The sequence below is a fragment of the Pseudophryne corroboree genome, chromosome 4, assembly GCF_028390025.1.
Source record: "Pseudophryne corroboree isolate aPseCor3 chromosome 4, aPseCor3.hap2, whole genome shotgun sequence".
Taxonomy (NCBI): Eukaryota; Metazoa; Chordata; class Amphibia; order Anura; family Myobatrachidae; genus Pseudophryne; species Pseudophryne corroboree.
The window spans coordinates 374,989,060-375,008,221 of NC_086447.1; the positions used below are offsets into that span (position 1 = coordinate 374,989,060).

General features: G+C 42.4%; 1 protein-coding gene across 1 annotated transcript; it reads right to left on the minus strand.

Annotated features, from left to right (window-relative positions):
- Window positions 1–246: 246 nt before the first annotated feature.
- Window positions 247–17,677, minus strand: CHRD (chordin). Its single transcript, XM_063916644.1, has 23 exons — window positions 17,100–17,677; window positions 15,885–15,988; window positions 15,143–15,269; window positions 14,790–14,930; window positions 13,696–13,813; window positions 13,145–13,241; window positions 12,927–13,068; window positions 12,579–12,716; window positions 10,710–10,786; window positions 9,711–9,858; window positions 8,726–8,832; window positions 8,486–8,602; window positions 7,525–7,681; window positions 6,893–7,134; window positions 5,240–5,353; window positions 4,577–4,783; window positions 3,371–3,464; window positions 3,004–3,054; window positions 2,787–2,884; window positions 2,605–2,707; window positions 2,297–2,451; window positions 1,413–1,512; window positions 247–1,297 (listed from the first exon to the last, which is right to left on the minus strand). Exons 1-23 carry the CDS (start codon window positions 17,224–17,226, stop codon window positions 1,233–1,235), a joined length of 2,829 nt encoding a protein of 942 aa, XP_063772714.1. The 5' UTR covers window positions 17,227–17,677; the 3' UTR covers window positions 247–1,232.
- Between the last annotated feature and the right edge of the window lie 1,485 nt (window positions 17,678–19,162).

Here is a 19,162-nt window from a genome sequence, read left to right on the forward strand (position 1 = left end):
AAGATCATGGTGACCACAGAATTCAGTTAGTGAACAGTTCTGACATCATGACACAAAGGATAAACTTCTTTTGTCATTAGATGTTGATCATGTTTCCGATCTCTGCATATTAATTATACCTTTCACCAGATATTTTATTCTGTTACCCTACAACTGCCTATGCTAGTATATTCATTACTATATTCTGTCCCTCTTCCTTGGCACATGCAATAGACTATAATAAACAGAGCCATAAGTATAGGTGGAACAGTTTCTGCAGTTTATTTCACTTCAATAAATACATTCAAAATTAATAATTAATTTGCACAGTGGCTGCATCCACTGAAAACACTATAAATAATACAAGTTCTTCAAAGTGTTGAAAAATAAAACAAGACAAATACATGTGTATGTTCCTACATTCACTATATATATACCCACATTTAGTGTGTACGTATATATATACAGTTCGTCCCACATCCACAATGAACCTTTGCTTGTCACATAACTTTTCATCCAACTCTTTCAAATATTTAATAACTCTGAAGCCGTGCCTGCGGAGCACTGAGCATGTGCATGCATTACATCTGCAGAGAATCTTCCAGCAATATGTGTTGGTTCCTGGCTCATTGTAGGAACTGACTTTTCCCTGGGGTGACTGGACTTGGAGTTGCTCCTATCAGACAGAAAAGCTAATATGTGAAAGCATCTCGGGGGGTCATATTTTATGTTCTGGCTTGCACGTTCCACATCCCATGTCCTCACTGTGACAAGCAAAACAAAGTACTGGGAGCTATGGCACCAAACAGTTCTGCAGTTATTATGTTAAGGAGTTGCCAGTTGGAGTTATGACAGCAAAGAGTTCTATCTGCAGTTGTTATGATAGGAAGAAGTCGGGAAAGCTAGGACATTAAATCATTCTGTAGCTGCCGTGACATAATGTAGCCAAGAACAGTTATTGCATCACAGAATCCAGCAAAGTTCCACAGAGTCCTGCACTTGTCTTGTAATAATAGCAGGGAAATGATGACATCACTGTAGTCGTCATGACATATAGTAGACAAGGGAAGTTATGACATCACAGAGTTCTGTAACAGTCATCACACTTTATAGTCAGGAGAGTAAAGACAATATCGAGTCCTGCAATTGTCTTGAGACGGAGATGCCATAGGGAGTTATGACATCAGAATCTTGCGCTTGTCGTGAAGTTTTCATAATGATTTTTACTCTCCAACAGTCTTTTTCTCACATATCTAATAGCTCCATGTGCTCACAGGCTCGTCTGTTTTGAATTTTTCCTCTTCATCATGGCTATCAGCTGCGTGCGAAACAAGGTGGTTATTAGCTTAATATAATGAAACTAAGGTGCAAAGAGTGAAAAACACAGCTACACAGCAGCCTAGTACAGAGGATTTGCAGTATTGCCAACTCACCTTGGCACTCGCTGCAGCAAATGCTGTCAGGCTTTCCACTCACGCTACATTCAGGGTCAGTGCACTTCCATTTCTGTTTTTCACATTGAGGAACACCATCCTGGGAAAGATACATACAAGTCACACCTTGTTCCTGTACAGCGGTACTTCAATGGCTTCTGTCCACCTCTCCAAATCATTAGCATTCACTTTTTCTCTCCCATCATCTTAACCTGGAAATGCTTTGCTTTCTTCTAATTATTGTCTGACAATTTCTATGTCACGATTCTAACGCCATAGCCCACAGTTTAGTCAAATGCGGTCCTCAAGGCACCCCAACGGTCCAGGTTTTTAGTATATCCATGGCTCAGTACAGATGGGTAAATCAAACTGACTGAGGCACTACTTAAATTACCTGTGGCCAAGCATGGATATACAGGTTGAGTATCCAATATCCAGAATGCTTGGGACCAAGAGCATTCCGGATGTGGGATTTTTCCGGATAGCAGAATAGCTGATATCCGGATGGATCCCGGGGGTCCGCAGCGGGTCTGGATCGTTAGCAGGGGTCCGCGTCAGCAGGGGAGGTTTCCGGGGATCCGCGGCGGGTCTGGCACATCGCCAGGGAGGGGGTTCGCGGCGGGGTCAGCACAATAGCAAGGGGGGGTGGGTGGGTTTGGTCTGGCGTGTCCGCGGTAGGTTCTGGCAGCAGTGACGGCGAGGGAATGGCTGCAAAGCCACTCCCCAATCCATCTGTGATTGGCCGCGGACTCCAGTGATGTAATGATGCCGGCCGCGTCTTCACATCACTACAGGGCTGAAATTATCCTGTACTTAAAACTTGGACTGTTAGGGTGCAATATCTAAGGCTGTCCTGCTCATTCTCTACCATATTCCTCACTTACCACACAAATGCAGGTGACACATTTCACCACACCATGTGTCGGCAGTGTTGGGTGCCACCTCTTATTGTTTGAATACAGTTGACCCATAACTTTGCACTGCCGTGGTTCATCTGATTGCATTCTGTCCGCCAACTCCAAGGGGTTTTGCTCTTCAACTGCAAAGGAGAACGCAGTCTAATAAATACGAATTCATCATAACAATTTTACTTGTATCTTTTCATGTACCTCCATCACTTCAAACTGCCATTTAAAGTATATATTTAGCATTTGGTGCATTGTAGTATATGCCCGCTCTCATTTTCTCTCACCTGGACATTTTTTGCAGCAGTCCATTGGATTGGCACGGATGGGGTTGGCACAGGTAAGTCGTGGGCAGGTCTCTCTCACACAGTGTAGGTCCTGGGAGGAACTCTGGTAAAGAAATAAATGGATTAGTGGAGCTGAAGCAGAATTCAGTAGGTAGTAAACAAGGGATGATGATAACTCTCACCTTGCAGGAACAAGTTGCACATAGAACAAGACCAAACGGTTCAACCACTGGATGCCAACGTGTGCCAGCTGCTCTCCATAAGCCATTAAAGTAACAACCTTAAAGAGAGTACAAGACTTATTATGGAAAGTCAGGGACCTGAAATCATAGCATGGGAAAAAAAAGGGAGACTTTTACACTACACAGTGGAAATGTAAGGAGGTAAATCATGTCTTACCTTCACTTTGAGGTCTTCCTTGTTTTTTTACTTCTCGGTTTTCTTTTTTCTCTAGAAACAATAAGGGGAAATATTAATACAGAACAAAAAGAACAGACGAAACCTCACGCCAAATTGTGATATTCAAAATGCAATCTTACACAGATTGCAAGAGCTACAGGCAGCTCTACATCATTTTAAAAATGTTTGAGATGTGCTTTTCCCGTAGCCTCATCTTCATGCTCTTTTGTTATATGGCTCTTATTTGTGCCACATGGAAGACTGTAACGCTCCCTACACCATATGTCAAATATTTCTCTTTTCTATGTAATCTCTAAATTACCAGAGGAATGTAAGACTGGCTCCTGATTCTTGGCAGACGACTTACCTTCACACACTGGACAGCACTGGTCAGGCAAGTGGACAAGCTGGGTGCAGTTCAGAGGTTGGCACACTATGGGGTCACAGATCACTGTGCGCTTCTGAGAGAGAAATAACACAGGCAATTAGAACAGCCCGATTGTGGTCTAAAACTTAAATATACAGAATTACTACACTTATGAATTATGCTATCCATATACAAAAAGTACAAAACTTAAATGATACACATTATTTTTAATATTACTTTACAAGACTAATTCCATGCACACTGATAACGGGAAAGTCATGATATTACTGCTAGTCTAATGTATGTTAGGTGCCTTGGATGACTTAGTTGTGTGAAGGAAATGTACATCTTCTTCAAATCTGTGTTTTTCACATATCAGTACATAATTAGCAATAACTTTGTAATCACCAAGTCATGGGAGAAAAAGTAAGTACACCGCATTATTCGCCCAATCCTATCTTTAATAGAATGTATGTTTACAGTCACTATTTATCCCACATAGAAGAAAGCATGTCTCTCCATAACTAACAACAGCATACAATAATGTATTCTGGCTATAAATAATAATGATAGGTTATAAAGCCTCTCCGTGTAAGCAGAAATACAAAGGTTAGAATGAATGTAGCCATATGAGCCGACACAGGTAAGTGTATACACAAATGGGTGTGCACTTCAGTAAAGTAAAAAGCGCTGTCAGTCTGCTGTATCACAATCAAGTCACACATACAGTATACATCATACCTCCCAACATGACCCTCTCCAGGAGGGACAGAATGCTCTGCTCCTGGACTTCCCTCTTACTTTATGATTGGCATCACCTGTAGTGAAACACCTTTCTTATCCATTAACCTGTTCAGCACGTGTCGGTAATCATAAATTAAGAGAAAAAGCCAGAAGCAGAGCATTTTGTCCATCCTGGAGAGGGTCATGTTGGGAGGTATTATACACCTTGCAATGTCTCCAATGGCACACTCTACATCAGGCATTCCAAACCACGGCCCTCAAGGCACACTAACAGTGCAGGTTTTAGTGATATCCAGGTTGCAGCACAGGTGACTTAATTAGTAGCTCAGTTATTTTGATTTAACCATGTATGCTGAAGCCTGGATATCACTAAAAGCTGCACTGTTGGTGTGCCTTGAGGACCGTGGTTGGGAAAGCCTGCTATACATGACGTTACATATACTGTTTTAGGTCACTCCTCACCTGACAGATGCATTCAGAACACTTCCTGTCATAGTCAGGAGCCCATCTGGCTCCATGAGCTCTCAGTTTGCCTTCAAAATAGCAAGATCTGGGATCCTTGCGGAGTTCTTCTGTGTTACGTTGGTTATTCTTCTCCACTGAATCACGCTCAGACTCCTCAGGAGAAAGGGTCACACCTCCAGACTCACAACTGTTCGGAATGTGCACCTGTAGTATAGAAGCAATGCAAGAGCCATAATGTATTAAACAAACGTGCTTTGTATTGACAGGTCAATATTTACAACATCTTCACATCCCCTTGACTTAATTTAATCTAGGTTTAGACCAGGGGTAGCCAACCCTGGTCCTCGAGAGCTACCAACAGTTAACGTTTTCCAGGTCTCCTCACAGAATATAGAGTTAAGTAATTAGATCCACCTGTGGATCTTTTGAAATGTCAGTGAGTAATGACTGCACCTGTGCACCTGCTGGGTGAGCTGGAAAACGTGAACTGTTGGTAGCTCTTGAGGACCAGGGTTGGCTACCACTGGCTTAGATGGTTACTGAGAGAACCTTCATAAGGTGTAAAATGAAATGTAACTGAATATTGAAATGTGCTCTCAAGTTCTTCAGCTGCCATATGTAATAACACTTAGCGTATATCCATAAGTCCAAATTACTCACCCGACCCCGTATCTCTCCACGTGGGTTTAACTTTGTGCTCACTTGAATGAATGCTGTTCCTCTGTTCAGGTGACTGAACAGTTCTAGGTCAAGGTCCTTAACACTACCCTGAGCCTGTTAAAATGAAAGGTGAGGTGTGTTATTTATTACTTAATATAAAAATAAAGTTACCAGAAACAGAACAAACTTGCTGTATGATTTTTCCGAACTGATAAGACTATAGAGGATAGCAGATAAGTCTCGTGATATAAAGACTTCCAGTCATGTTTATGGTAATGTTATTGCAGACTATTTTCTAATTCATTACTGCTATATTCAGAAACAAATGAAGGAATTTTCTATAGTACTTCCCACACGTAATGTGAAACATATGTTTTACAGGCTGAATGTACACGCGCAGTCTTTCTAATTCAGCAAACGTGTCTGTCTGTCCACCCTGCGGATCCATAAGTGCACACCACATCATTAGAAATTGCCCCATGAAATACTGTTGTCCCCTCTATTGCAGGTAAAACCAGAAATGATACATAGTGAACATGTCTCTCCTAACACACTGGGACCACTGCTTGCATTCATTTTTTTTTTAAGGGTTTCTTCTAAAGTACTGCTTATTACTGCCTGAATTATGTTTTACGTTAATTATGTGCGACTGTTTGGACATTAGGCAGTGTACTGTACATCTGTTTACTTCTGGATATGCACATTCCCATATAAAGTGCACCCACTGAAAGTAACAACTGAAGGCTTTTGTCCACTTCTGCGGGATGTGTTAAACTGAACTCCCTTTGTGTGGACAAGGGGCCTAATTCAGCATGGATCATTATTCTAAGAAATTGCAGTTGCTGCGAGTAAAAAGGTGCCACCCTGACAGGAAGAAAAAACGCACCATGCAATTGCTATCCATTCGCAGATGCATACGCAATTTCCGGAAAACTGAAGAATTTTTGCCATCTGAGCAAATGTAAGTAGTTCTGAGACTGCAACTAATCTGCAACTGAGACTGCCTGGAAGTGGTCTGCGATGACGTCAGAGACCCTCCCCAAAACCCGCTGGGCACGCCTGTATTTCTTCTGACACACCCAGAAAACGGCAGGTTTCTGCCCAGAAACGCCAGCTTCCTGTCAGTCAAACAGCGGCTACATTGCGATTACGATCTGTGCGCATTTTCTGTCGCTATTACTCCTCGCGCCTGCGTAATGCGAACACTACGCATGCGCAGTTGTTCGATAATGGCTTAATTTGCTAATTCTCTGAATTGCGATCCATGCTGAAATAGGCCCAAAGTGCTTTGCAGCTCATGATAAATAGGAGTGCAGCCTTTCACAAGTCTCCTCCAAGCTTTTCCAGCCCATTTCAGTGATTTTGTACCACTGAGAAAACTATTTTTCTCTATATAGATGCACAGTATGCCTCATTAATAAACAGCAATGGAACATCCTCTATCTGCCCAGAAGATCCTATCAGAAGGTGTAAAACTGCTGTTGCCTTGACTCACGACCCTACTGTATGTGCCTCTTCATAAATAGATGGGTGCACATGCACTAAGCAGGTGTACATAGCATATGCTCTGCAGGGAACACACTTTTTGCACTTTAGCAAATAGCCTTTACGCTCTCCTTCCCAGTTCCTTACTTCTCATAACTCCAATCTCACCTCTGATCCATAGAAACCTTTCAGTAGCCTCTTGTGTCCATGAGAGCTCTCACTGACTTCACCCAGCTCAGCAAAGCCATGCAAGTGTGCATTCAGTGTAGCATCCTCAGCACGCCCCAGTCCAGTCACCACAATCTGATAATGTAGGTGGCAATGCTCATCTAGAGATACCCAGGCATGACCTGCCGACCCTGTCCTCAGAGGTGGTGACACAAACTGGCCAGCCAAAGGTATTGGAAACTCTGCAAAAAGAGAATAACACACATTAAATACGGAGCAGATAAAAGTCTCAGGACGAAGGCAGAAGGTATGTTTTGAATTAAGAAACAAGCAAACAGTTTATCCTAGACAGATCCCATGTCATGCCCCACCTCAGTTTGTGAAGAACAGATTATGAGATCTGTGAAAGTAAAGGAGGAAAAGAGAAAATGTGATAGGGAAGGGAATAATGAGAATAGAACATGGGGAGAAACGTCTAAAGAGCGGAGTAAAGGAGAATGGATAAGCCGAGATTTCATTATTTTGAGCCCAGTGGCAGTTTGTGCGGTCCTCCACTGACAAATAACCTCTACAAGAACTGAGCCTGTACAATATATATATATATATAGTTGCATATATGCTTTAAATCTCACCCTCATGTCTCGCCCACAGCCCGCTGTATAGTAAAGGTGTAATCTGCCCCCTCAGTTCTCCTTCTTGGAAATCCTTTGTGATTATGTTAAAGAACAGTTCACTCTGAAGCAGCATATGCAAGTCTCGAGCATTGGCGCCTGTCCACAGCCCCCAAGCCTGTTTTGGAGAAGCAAACAAATGGTATAGAATGTTATACGTGTTGATACTGGGCACTCATCACTTGTCAATATTCAAGTCCCTCTATTTACAGTTTGCAGAGCATTGTAGTGAGAACTAGTGTGCGTACGTCTTCTGTACTGTGCAGCATGTTGACTCACTTCATAAACGATAGTGCTAACAGTATTCTAACGTTCTCCTTTTTTATTATATGACAATACATAGCCCAAGATAACCACGTTTTGCATATTTAAAATATTTTCTTAAACCCTGTTCTCTTTTGTAACTTTTCCTTCAAAGTATTACTCCCATTACGACCCGATCGCACGCTGCAGTTTTTCGCAGCGGTGTGATCGGGTCTGAACTGCGCATGCCCTGTGACTGCAATGCGCAGGCACGTCGCTGCCCGGTGTTAGGAAACGCCGGGCAGTGTGGGACCTTACAAAGAACGCAATCGCAGTGGCGATCGCAAGGTGATTGACAGCAATAAGGTGTTTCTGGGTGGCAACTGACCGTTTTCTGGGAGTGCCGTGGAAAACGCAGGCGTGTCCAGGCGTTTGCAGGGCGGGAGTCTGACGTCAGTTCCGGGACCAGACAGGCTGAAGTGATCGCAATGGCTAAGTTCAGAGCTACTCAGAAACTGCACAAAAACTTTTTGCACAGCTCCCCTGCACAAGCAATCGCACACTTGCTATGCTAAAATACACTCCCCTATGGGTGGCGACTATCTGATCGCACAGCTGCAAAAAACTGCTACCGTGCAATCAACTCGGAATCACCCCCTGAATCCCTTCATCCTCTTACCTTTCCATCATGGTAGTCCTTTGTAAGATCATGTAGAATATTTCGACGGATCTTTCTGCGAGGTTTAGTCTCTAAGGTTACTGCTGTCACTGCACTCATAATACCAGCAACTTGAAGCTGTAAATACAGGTCATGTATTATAATGGATGTCATAACTACGTGAGAAAATACATCCCCAAGCAGAACTGGACATGAATATAAGTAGAGATAGGGTCCCAAGAAAATATTCACACACTGTACCTGATACTCCAGTGTTCCATTGTCATGTAGGGTGATGGTGGCTGAGCCCACTGATCCAGTCTTTGTGGGGTTCAAAGCATCACCTCCTGACATCACACTCTGCAGGACTGAGGTATAAATTATTAAAATGTGCATTTAGCTGCTTACATTTATACATGTCACTGTTCTACACAAGCTATGGGGATACAGTTACATTGCCGGCAGTCGGGATCCCAGCAGTCAGGATACCGACACCTGAATCCTGACCAATGACAATGCTGACAGCTGGAATACCGGCTAACAAGGGCTATTCCCACTGGTGGGTGTCCATGAAACCCATAGAGTGGGAATAGAACCTGTGGCAAGTGCAACGAGCCACTGAGCCCGCAGCGTGGCAAGCCCGCAAAGGGCTTGCTAGCGCTCTCCCTGCTGCCAGCATTCTGGCATCCGGGATCCTGGTGTTGGTATGCTGACCACCGGGATCCCAGCCGCCGGCATCCCATACCCAACGCTAGCTAAACAGCTTTACTGTACAGCTGTGCCCTATAGCAAATGTGTACCCTAGTAGAGAAGGTAGACAATGCGTTGATGGAAAACTTGTATATTAAGAGTGTACGCAGCAGTAGCTGCTCTCTGTTTTTCAGCAGCAAACCTTAAAGTACAGCAAAGTAGCCCTTGTTCACATTCAAAGTAACACTTTGCTTGCATTTGCCTAAAAAGAAGATAAACCCACTCAAACTGCATTATTTAAAGCAGTCAGCTGGGAGGTTTGTAAATATCAGGGTGACCTTAGTGATATAGGCTGTGTCTCTAGCATAGATGTGAATGGCTCATATCCAGTCATAGGAGGATACTTTTTTGACCAGGTACACTCCATTATTGTTGGTCCTCCAGGCCATTTCTGCTAACAATACAATTAAGCCGGTAGCATCTCGTGTAATCTCCAAGATAGTCTAACCATACTAGAAAGTAGAATTAGCTGTACAAAGGGAAGTGTTTCACTTACTGTCACATGACTTCCTGACAGTGATGACACCTGATATGTGCTGCTCATGTCTCCCCTCTGTCAGCACTGCAATCTTTAATTGTCCCTGGGCAAGCCACTGCATCTCACGGCTGGAGAGATCTGGCAAAACCTCTGCAAAATCTGGCTCCTGTATTGGAAGCAAACAGAAAAAGGGAACATATAATAAGTATAAGAAACACATGGGGGAACTACTGCAAAAACCACCTGTATTAATGGGTCTATGAAATGCTACAAATCTGTCACACATATAGGGCCTGATTCAGATATTTCCATAAATTAGTTATTCACGTACAGGTATATGTCCAATGTTTGCAGATCAGCGTATGCACAGGAGCTGCACTGCAAATGTACAAATCTATTTCTGCAATGTCGGTCGCAGTGCCCCAAAAGCCGCAGCATGATTAACATGCCTGTGTTTAGAAGCAACGACGAGCAGTGTTCCAGAAAACGGGGGCCTGTCGGCCATATCTTCTGGGTGTGCCAGAGTCAGTGGCTGCATCCTTAGATGCAGCTTCACTGACATTGGCAACGTGAATTTGCCAGACATCCTGAGTAACCTGGCGGATACTCACATGTCCGATGGTCACACAGATGATCCGACGCTGCATCTTCGGACACAGCAGCAGATCACATAAGCCAGCGGGAGGCGCCTATTTACATCTGAAGCCTCCTGCAGCCTTTGCATATTGTCATAGGGCCACTGCATACATACTGCGGGGGTGACAATAATGTCCATCTCTGAATCAGCCCTATAGACAGCAAGGGCTTTTAGTAATAGCCTGCGAGATGCAGGCATGGGCAGGATCCTGGTAAGTTTAAAAGGCAAAGCCAACCTGTGTCGCCTTTCAAATTATTTCCACTTTACAAATACGGGCAAACTCAACAGAATCCCACCCATGAGTACATTTCACAGGCTATTACATGAGGCCCTAACAGTGGTCATGCTACACCGTCAGTAATGAAGCCTGTATGACTCACCTGTATGCTAATATTGGCATATAGCTCCCGTATTACATGATTCTGATGTAAGATTTGCACAGTTATTGGAATCTTATCTGTAATGGGAAAGAAACATCAAAACATATTAAATAATATTCCAACACTTTTCTCCAAAGTCCTTTTGTCACCTCACTTCCTATTTATTCCTTTCCTAATTGTCACTAGTCACAGTTCTCTGGAAATTGCTATCCAAGTTCTGCAGCATAGCCTCACTCTACAGGTTTCCACATAATTCCCTTTTAGTGCAGATCTGTTGTATTTTTCATCATGTTATTAAATTGTTCCCCTTTTCCAACCAAACGTTGACAGAACAATCACATTCTGGTGCAGTACCAAAAAAGAGGATGTTCTCATACACCAGAATAGTTTCCACCAAACTGACTGTGGTACAGTAGCTTATAGATCTCAACCCCTATAATGCATAATGGTGTTTTAAAATGTCACCTCTACCATTGGCATAGTGCAGACTGACATTACTAAATGTAATAATAAAGTTGAGGGAAGTGAGCCTCTGCATGAAGCCCCACTCCCCATCACTATTGTCAATTACATCTACCAGGTGCAGTGATGGCACAAGAGACCCTTTCATTCCTAGCACCATAGTCTTTAAAAACAGCAAAGTGATAGTGAGATGTCACCATTAAAATGTCCAGTTATGATTTTGACAATTTTGAAATATCACCATTGAACATTTTGGGCTGTATCCAATTAGTATTGGTAATTTACCCATGCAAGGTACAGTGGGGGTCATTCCGAGTTGATCGCTAGCTGAAAATGTTCGCTGCGCAGCGATTATGCAAAAAAATGGCACTTCTGCATATGCGTATGCGGCATAATGCACATGCGCGACGTACTATTACAATGGCCGAAGTAGTTTCACACAAGGTCTAGCGAAGCTTTTCAGTCGCACTGCTGGCCACAGAGTGATTGACAGGAAGGGGGCTTTTCTGGGTGTCAACTGACCGTTTTCATGGAGTGATCGAAAAAACGCAGGCGTGCCAGAAAAAACGCAGGCATGGCTGGCCGAACGCAGGGCTTGTTTGTGACGTCAAATCCGGAACTAAACAGTCTGAAGTGATCGCAAGCTAGGAGTAGGTCTGGAGCTACTCTGAAACTGCACAATTTTTTTTTGTAGTCGCTCTGCGATCCTTTCGTTCGCACTTCTGCTAAGCTAAGATACACTCCCAGAGGGCGGCGGCTTAGCATTTGCACGGCTGCTAAAAACAGCTAGCGAGCGATCAACTCGGAATGCCTCTGTATTACTATTAGATCCATGCTATTTGCAGCTAATAACAGATTCTGGATGCATTGGATTTATTAGTGAAAGAAAATAGCAGAGACCTATAGGAGTCTCTTATCGTTATCCTGGTTCTAGTAATAATATGACTACAAAAAGTGTGAAAGACAAACTTAATTATAATAAAATAACACCCTAGAACCTTGATTAAAAGTACACATATTTGGAATCCATGTAATTTTGTGTAAATTTCTGAGATTAATTTGGATAAGTAAACGCAGCTTTAGGAAAAATTATGGATTTATAGAATATTCCCTGGCTAACTGTCCAAAATAAAATATGTGGGGAAAAAATAAATCTCTATAAGTGGCAAAAAAACAATGGAAAAACAATACATTCTTGAGCAGAATGATAAACTGAAAATCAATTCTTTATACAACAGGTACAGTGCACAAGATTAAAAATTGGCCTGGTCATAGACTTCCGTTTCTGAAGGAGTTAATAAATATGAACTCTTCCCTGTATAACTGATTTCTGGATCTCTGACTGCACTGGCAAACACGCAGCCTGCAAATAACCCTGCTTCTACCTGATTTCCCTTTAATTCTCACCTTGTTCTCCTCCTTGTATTCCCCTGAGCATAAGGATGAAGTGTAGATTGTCATCCACATCACTAAGTGTCAGCATTGCAAGACCTCGATGAAATGATTCCTCTGGGTTTTCTGGTGTTAGGAGGGCACTAAATGACTCTGTTGTAAATAAGACAAAACAATTAAAATTATATTTATTTAGATATTACTGTCTCCCTGGTACCATGTGTATTACATCTCAGAAATATAGTATCTATCTGACCTGTACTCTGTGTTCCGTTATTATTATTTTTTAAATTGTTTTACATTATATCTTGTTTGAACAACATTATCACCTATTATAAACATGCTTGCTTACTGTGCCAGTACCTGAAAATAGAGCTTTGTGACGGACAATCTTGCCAGATATTTCAGGCTCTGAAAGAGTTGTGGTCACCAAGGTAACAAGAATATGTCCCAAACGTAGAAGGTGTAAAGAAGAGCGAGGCATTGACCTCCATATACCACAGATCTGGAGAAATAGAGTCTCATTAGAGTAAGGAAGAACAACAGAAACAAACTACATAAAGGATGGGATCTTTACTTACTGTGTCACTTGGTGGGTATCCTACTCTGTGCACAGGGTGTTCAAACAGCACAGTGCCGTCAGAGTCTGAGAACCGAACACGGGAAAAGCTATCCATCCTTAATATTGGAAATATAACATCAAGTAAGAGCAATGCGCATAGTGTAGATGTAAGAAAAAGAGTGTGAAGTCACACGACAACAGTAGATAGTTATGGTAATCATGTATAAGCAGGTGAACGAAAATACACACTCAAGGCACCATAAGTAAAAAAGGCTTAAGTCACAATAGGAAGGGGACAGATGATCGGTGTGAGATGGGAGGACTTTAGAGCTTGACTGGTAAATACTAGTTTAGCCTAGTACCCAATAGAAGAGTGCGGGAAAAATTGCAATGTACAGCCTACCATAATTGGCAGAACTGACCTATGTGCGACAAGCTGAGCTACAATGCAGGTGTAGTCAAAGTGAACGAATAACAAAATCAAAACTGCAGAATAAATAATATGTGAGTACAACAGAGAAATAAAGATAGATGAGAAAAACAAACAGGAGTATGCAGATATATTCTTACCCTTTGTATGTGACTGAGAACAGTAAATTGGTACGTTGCAAATTAAATTTAGCTTTGGCGAGACCATTGTTGATTGGAGGCCAAGCACGGCTGGAAGCAGTCAAAAAGGCTACATATTCTGTTAAAACATGAACACAAATCCAACATGACACAACCTACTAAGGGAAGATGTGCAAACAAAATAACACATATATTTTATTGCATCAGACCCAAATTAATAACAGGGGCACTGGGGCAGTCACCTGGGGGCACCCACATACTTGAAGGACCCCACATATAACTACATCACCAACGTAGGTGCACTGCGGCATGTGTGAACTGGGGTTTCTGTGTGGCATAACGTGAAATGAGGGCACTACAGTGTGTTTCATGCTGGGAGTATTTACACATTATACTTTTTAATAACATAGGCTGCATATCATTTTGACAATTTTATTGGTAAGGGTCCCAGCAAATTAGTTGCCCTGGGGCTCCCAGAAACCTTAGGTCGGGTACACACCTAAACAATATTGGCACGATTTGTCAGATTGGATGACAAATCGGGCAGATCATTTAGTGTGTATACCCGATTGCATGCTCCTGCGGGTCGCATACAAGATCTTTTGGATGACCAAAATGGACAATCAATCAAAAGATATCAAATACAGCACTATGCATGCTAATGAAGGACGGAATGAGATGTTGTGCTGTCGTTACACCGGGCAGTGTGTACAGGCAATCTAGCATGGTCCAGGATGAAGTGAATCGTCCCGACCACCGGCCCGCTTGCCCGTCGCTCAGTTGTCATACCCTGCTAAAAAGTATTACTATATCCACATTATCACAACTCACAATAAGAAACTAGTAAATAACAGTATGATTTGACTAAATTGGCCATGAAACAGTTAATGCAGAGGTTTTGATCCCTGTCCCTAGCTATTGTGAGAATTTGGCTCTGTCCCTAGGTCACGCCCCCTTTGTTAATAAATAAAAGCTGTTTTAAAGATGGTTTCAACAAGACTGTCATGCCTATTTATTTCATAAAACAAACTTAGTAAAAATAAAAATCAGACCATCTATATGAGTACATTTCGTGCCAGGACGGAAAATCTTACCTGTTCGGCTTTCCCCCACACTGACATCATCAGAGCTCAGGTAGGAGCGATCATTATAAAGATCATCATCCTTTTCTTGGAAATACTCAAACTCGTCAAAAATAAATTCGGATTTCTTCACAGGAAGAGGGGGAGGAGGAGCTGCATGAAAAATAAAGGAAAAAATTGAAAAAAAGAAAGAGTTCTACAAGTTGGCAAGAAAAGAAAGGGCTAGAACAGTACATGGTACACAACACAAATAAAACAGTATAATTAAAGCATGAATATGATGAGAAACACAGGGACATAAAGACGAGAGTGGAGAACAAACTGCACATACAGTAAAGGAAGACAGAAAACTATTGAGTTCTTACTCTTGGGGCAAACCCGACAACACTGGCCCGGGAATTCAACAGGATGAGCACAGGTGGGTGTTGGGCAGTGGTTCTTGACACTTTTACAACTGATCTTCCCAGATTCTTTTCCCCAACGGTTACGCTGCTAAATGAGAAAAACAAGAAATTTGACAAACGTGCCACTTCATTTTATTTCCTAAACATGAACGTGAACTAAAAAAAGACACCAAGCAGAGGAGGAAAAGGGATGATGTTCTGCATTCTTGTCTTGTATTTACAGTTCAGACTGTCTTTAAACAGGGGATAATACGTTTATAATGACAGAGCACCTCTTCCTATTACCACTCACTAATTGCTCACAAACTGAGGCCACTAGTATACAAAACAAAGACTTTCTTTTAACACATTACTGCCTGCTCCTACTGTCCTTCTAATTCATTATGCATCTAGTAATTAGCAATCAATCAAAGCATAGTCTGCTTTCTACTTCTGAATAACCATACAGATTATTTTCCTAATGGATGAGCACTGTTTATTTCTTCATCTACCTGTAGACATACATCTCTACTCTCTGTAGCCTGCTCTACTTCGTTTACAAATTCTACCTTTAAAGTACTGGATACCTTGATTTATTTTCAGTTTGTCCATATCCCAACACTGGAATCCTTGGTATTCTCAATGTACTACCTATATGTTTATACAATATCCCCCCTCTTATTCAATTGCATCAAACTAAAGTATCCTCCAAATCAGTACTTACCACCTCACAACGGCACACCACACAGTAGGCCACCCCAAACGGTTTTCCTAGGTCTGGATGCCAAGTATCCTCCAGGGAGTATGTTTTATCACCAAGATGACAACCTATATGGAAACAAGAGAAGTATAGAGTGCATGTCAGAGTCCCATCTCTTCAGCGTAGAATCTAGGAGAATATGTACTTTGCCGCTTGTCCCTTCTGGAATATATTACAGTGAGGTTGGTGCAGCTGTTGGCTGTTTTGTGCTCCACTGATTCCTGCCAGAGGTTGCGGGTGTGTGAGAAGAATGTGTCCGAGCCAGACGCTGATTCCGAGCAACTGTAACCAGACAAATTCTGCTCCAACTGCATCCACAAACCTCTACTTCTAACCCCTGCATGGCCATCCCGATCCACAGACTATATGAACAGCTGGGCAGAGCAGGGGCAACTAATAAACACATGCATACAGAGCATGCATACAGAGCAACTTCTATGCCATACAAAACAAACAAACAACAGGAGCAGGCAGCCAACTTGGCAAAACAGCTGAGTAACAGCATTGTGTATACATAGGTGGCTTTCCAGCTGCTATGGAACAACAGGTCCCAACAAACCGGCCAGTATGAGGTCTTTGGGGCTTGTAGCTCTACCACATGTTGCCTAAAGCTGGTCTTTGACAGAGAAAACCAGTGAGCAAACAATATGGAGAAGCCTGGCTCTAACAATATATATGCTAAATTCCTATGCACACAAAAAAGTTATATTATCCAAAAGTGGTTCATATAAATGGAGAAGGAGATCAGTGTACCTGGTACTGCTAGCCAGCTGGCATTTAGCTATTTTACACAGCAATATTGCATTTATTTTTTTAACTTTAACCCCAAATATCTGACTGGGGCATGAGTGAGTGAGCTCTGGCAGCTGATGAGCTGAGTGTAACATGGGTCTGAGTTACATAAACATTCTCTCATTGCAACTAATAAGCAATTCTCTTCCTATGTGTGCGATTACTGTGACAGAGGATTCCCCCAGTCTCATCCCTGCAGTAATAGCCCTTCTTCCCCACCTATTACTCAGCCACAGAGAGGGACAACTGGCCCAGAGAGCACTGGTATGTGCAATACACAGGTCGTGCATCAGCTGCTATAGCCAATGGAGGGTCCTGCCCCAGCCGGAGACAGCACCTCAGCCACTGCACCTCGTCACCTGCTGACTACCCTGAGCACTTACTCACCTATTTGTAACTTGGACGGCATAGGATCCTGCTCAGGTTTGATGGGTAGAAGGATTTTGCGACGAGAAGCATCAGCAGCCAATATCCAGAGAGTCAGCAGGAGGAGACAGGCACTAGTCCTCTCCATGGTCGCCCAAAAAAACAATCCGGTACCTTGTGCCCCCTTTTCCCACTACCTGTCAGTCTGCTCAGTGCCTATCATGTAATTCTAGGAAACTTCTCACTGCCCTGTGCCAGTCACTCAGTGCCACTCTTCCTATAGAGAGCAAGCTTCCTTGCACCAGGTCACCCAGCCAGAGGGCACAGTCCTGTAGCAGATGTATCTTCTGATAGCTGAGTGGGTCAAGAGCTGGATTTATAGGCGGGGGCGCTGCTAGCAAACAAAGCCCCCCCGCCCCGGCCCCTTCTCCAATCTTGCCGAAGTATATTGCAGTCACTCAGGGAGTTGATGAGTCGCTCAGCGGGGTCTCAGCCCGAGGAAAGTGTCTGTTAACAACATTGAATAGCCCAGCGGGGCGCAGCGGGGACTCCGGGCTCCCCCCCACCCCGACACACTCAGACACAGCATCCTGACTCAGCCTGGACCCACCCAGGAGAGAGGGGAGAGGATGAGCAGCAGAGAGGGGAGAGAGAGAGAGAGAGAGAGAGAGAGAGAGAGAGAGAGAGAGAGAGAGGTGGGGGAAAGGATGAGTACAGAGGGAATGGAAAGAGAGACACAGAAAGACATACTGCAGAATAAGCAGAGTGACAGGAGAATGGGGAGATATATTATCAGCAACACATGCATTAGACACAAATAGAAAAATGAATAGATGAGAACAATAATTGTGCTGTGGAGATGAGCAGTGAAGAAATTTCATATTTTACCAGTATTATGAGATTATTTCCACTTTATACAGTAAATCATATAGATGTAGACATGAAACTGAGAAATCTGTATTCCTCCTCTATCTTGGATAATCACTTCCACTTTAGAAGTGCAATGTATATTAATAATATTTGTACAGAAGAATTGACATATTATATGTGCTGATAGGAATAGTACTATGTGATACAAAATACAGTGCATGTTAGGTCTTTAAAATGGAAAATAAACAAGGTGAGTGTAAAACAACTAATTCAACTAACTTTTTTCAATGATTATTGTTTATAATAAAACTGCATAAAAGAATAGGTATTGGAAAGTCACTTTAATACAGCACACATATTACAACCAATAACTAACAGTGTTCTAAAGTGTACATTACTTCCTTATTAAAATTTACTTATATAGCGCCAGCAATTCTATTGCACTTTACAATTGGGATTATAATGACTTTTATTTATTTTTGCATATAACTTCCATTTCCACACCTATTGCTTCCTACTACGCATTCATATCAGTTAGATATTATGTTCCATAACTCTAATAAGTAAAAAAGATTCTTCATTAGGTCCAAATGGGGTGATAAATTAGTTGGTATCGTAAGGAAATGATTTTACATAGTAGCAAACATATGGAAGTGTTTGTATAAGGGATTAGGGCTGTGTTGGTGGCAGACTTGGCTGGAAGTGACATGTCTTGGGACGTGTGGACCTTATATTGCAACTTTCAGCTGGGAAGCATTTCTTGTCAAATATACATTTTCAGCTCAATAAAAGCTAAGCATAGGCCTACTTCTGTTTCATGGAGTCAGTAAAAAATTGCCATATCTACTGTATGACATATCACATCTATCTATGATGTACATACGATAGGCATCATCATATAATACTGTGTAGCATCTCCAGCACTAATGCACATCAATGAAAACTGTTCTTGCAGTAGTCCAAATACTTTAGTTGTTATTTTGTATTCTAGAACAAGTCTCACAAAATAAGGCATTGTATTATTACTACCAGGGACGGATTGGGAACAAAAAGCGGCCCTGGAAAAATTTGTACTAGTGGCCCCACATGGGTAGCACCAGAGGTGTAGGGTCTAGCCATGGGCCATGGCAGCTGCACCCTCCCCCCAAGACTTTCCAGATAGTGGGCATGTCCAGCATCAAGGGGGAAGTTAAAAAAAAATGAAAATTAAATAT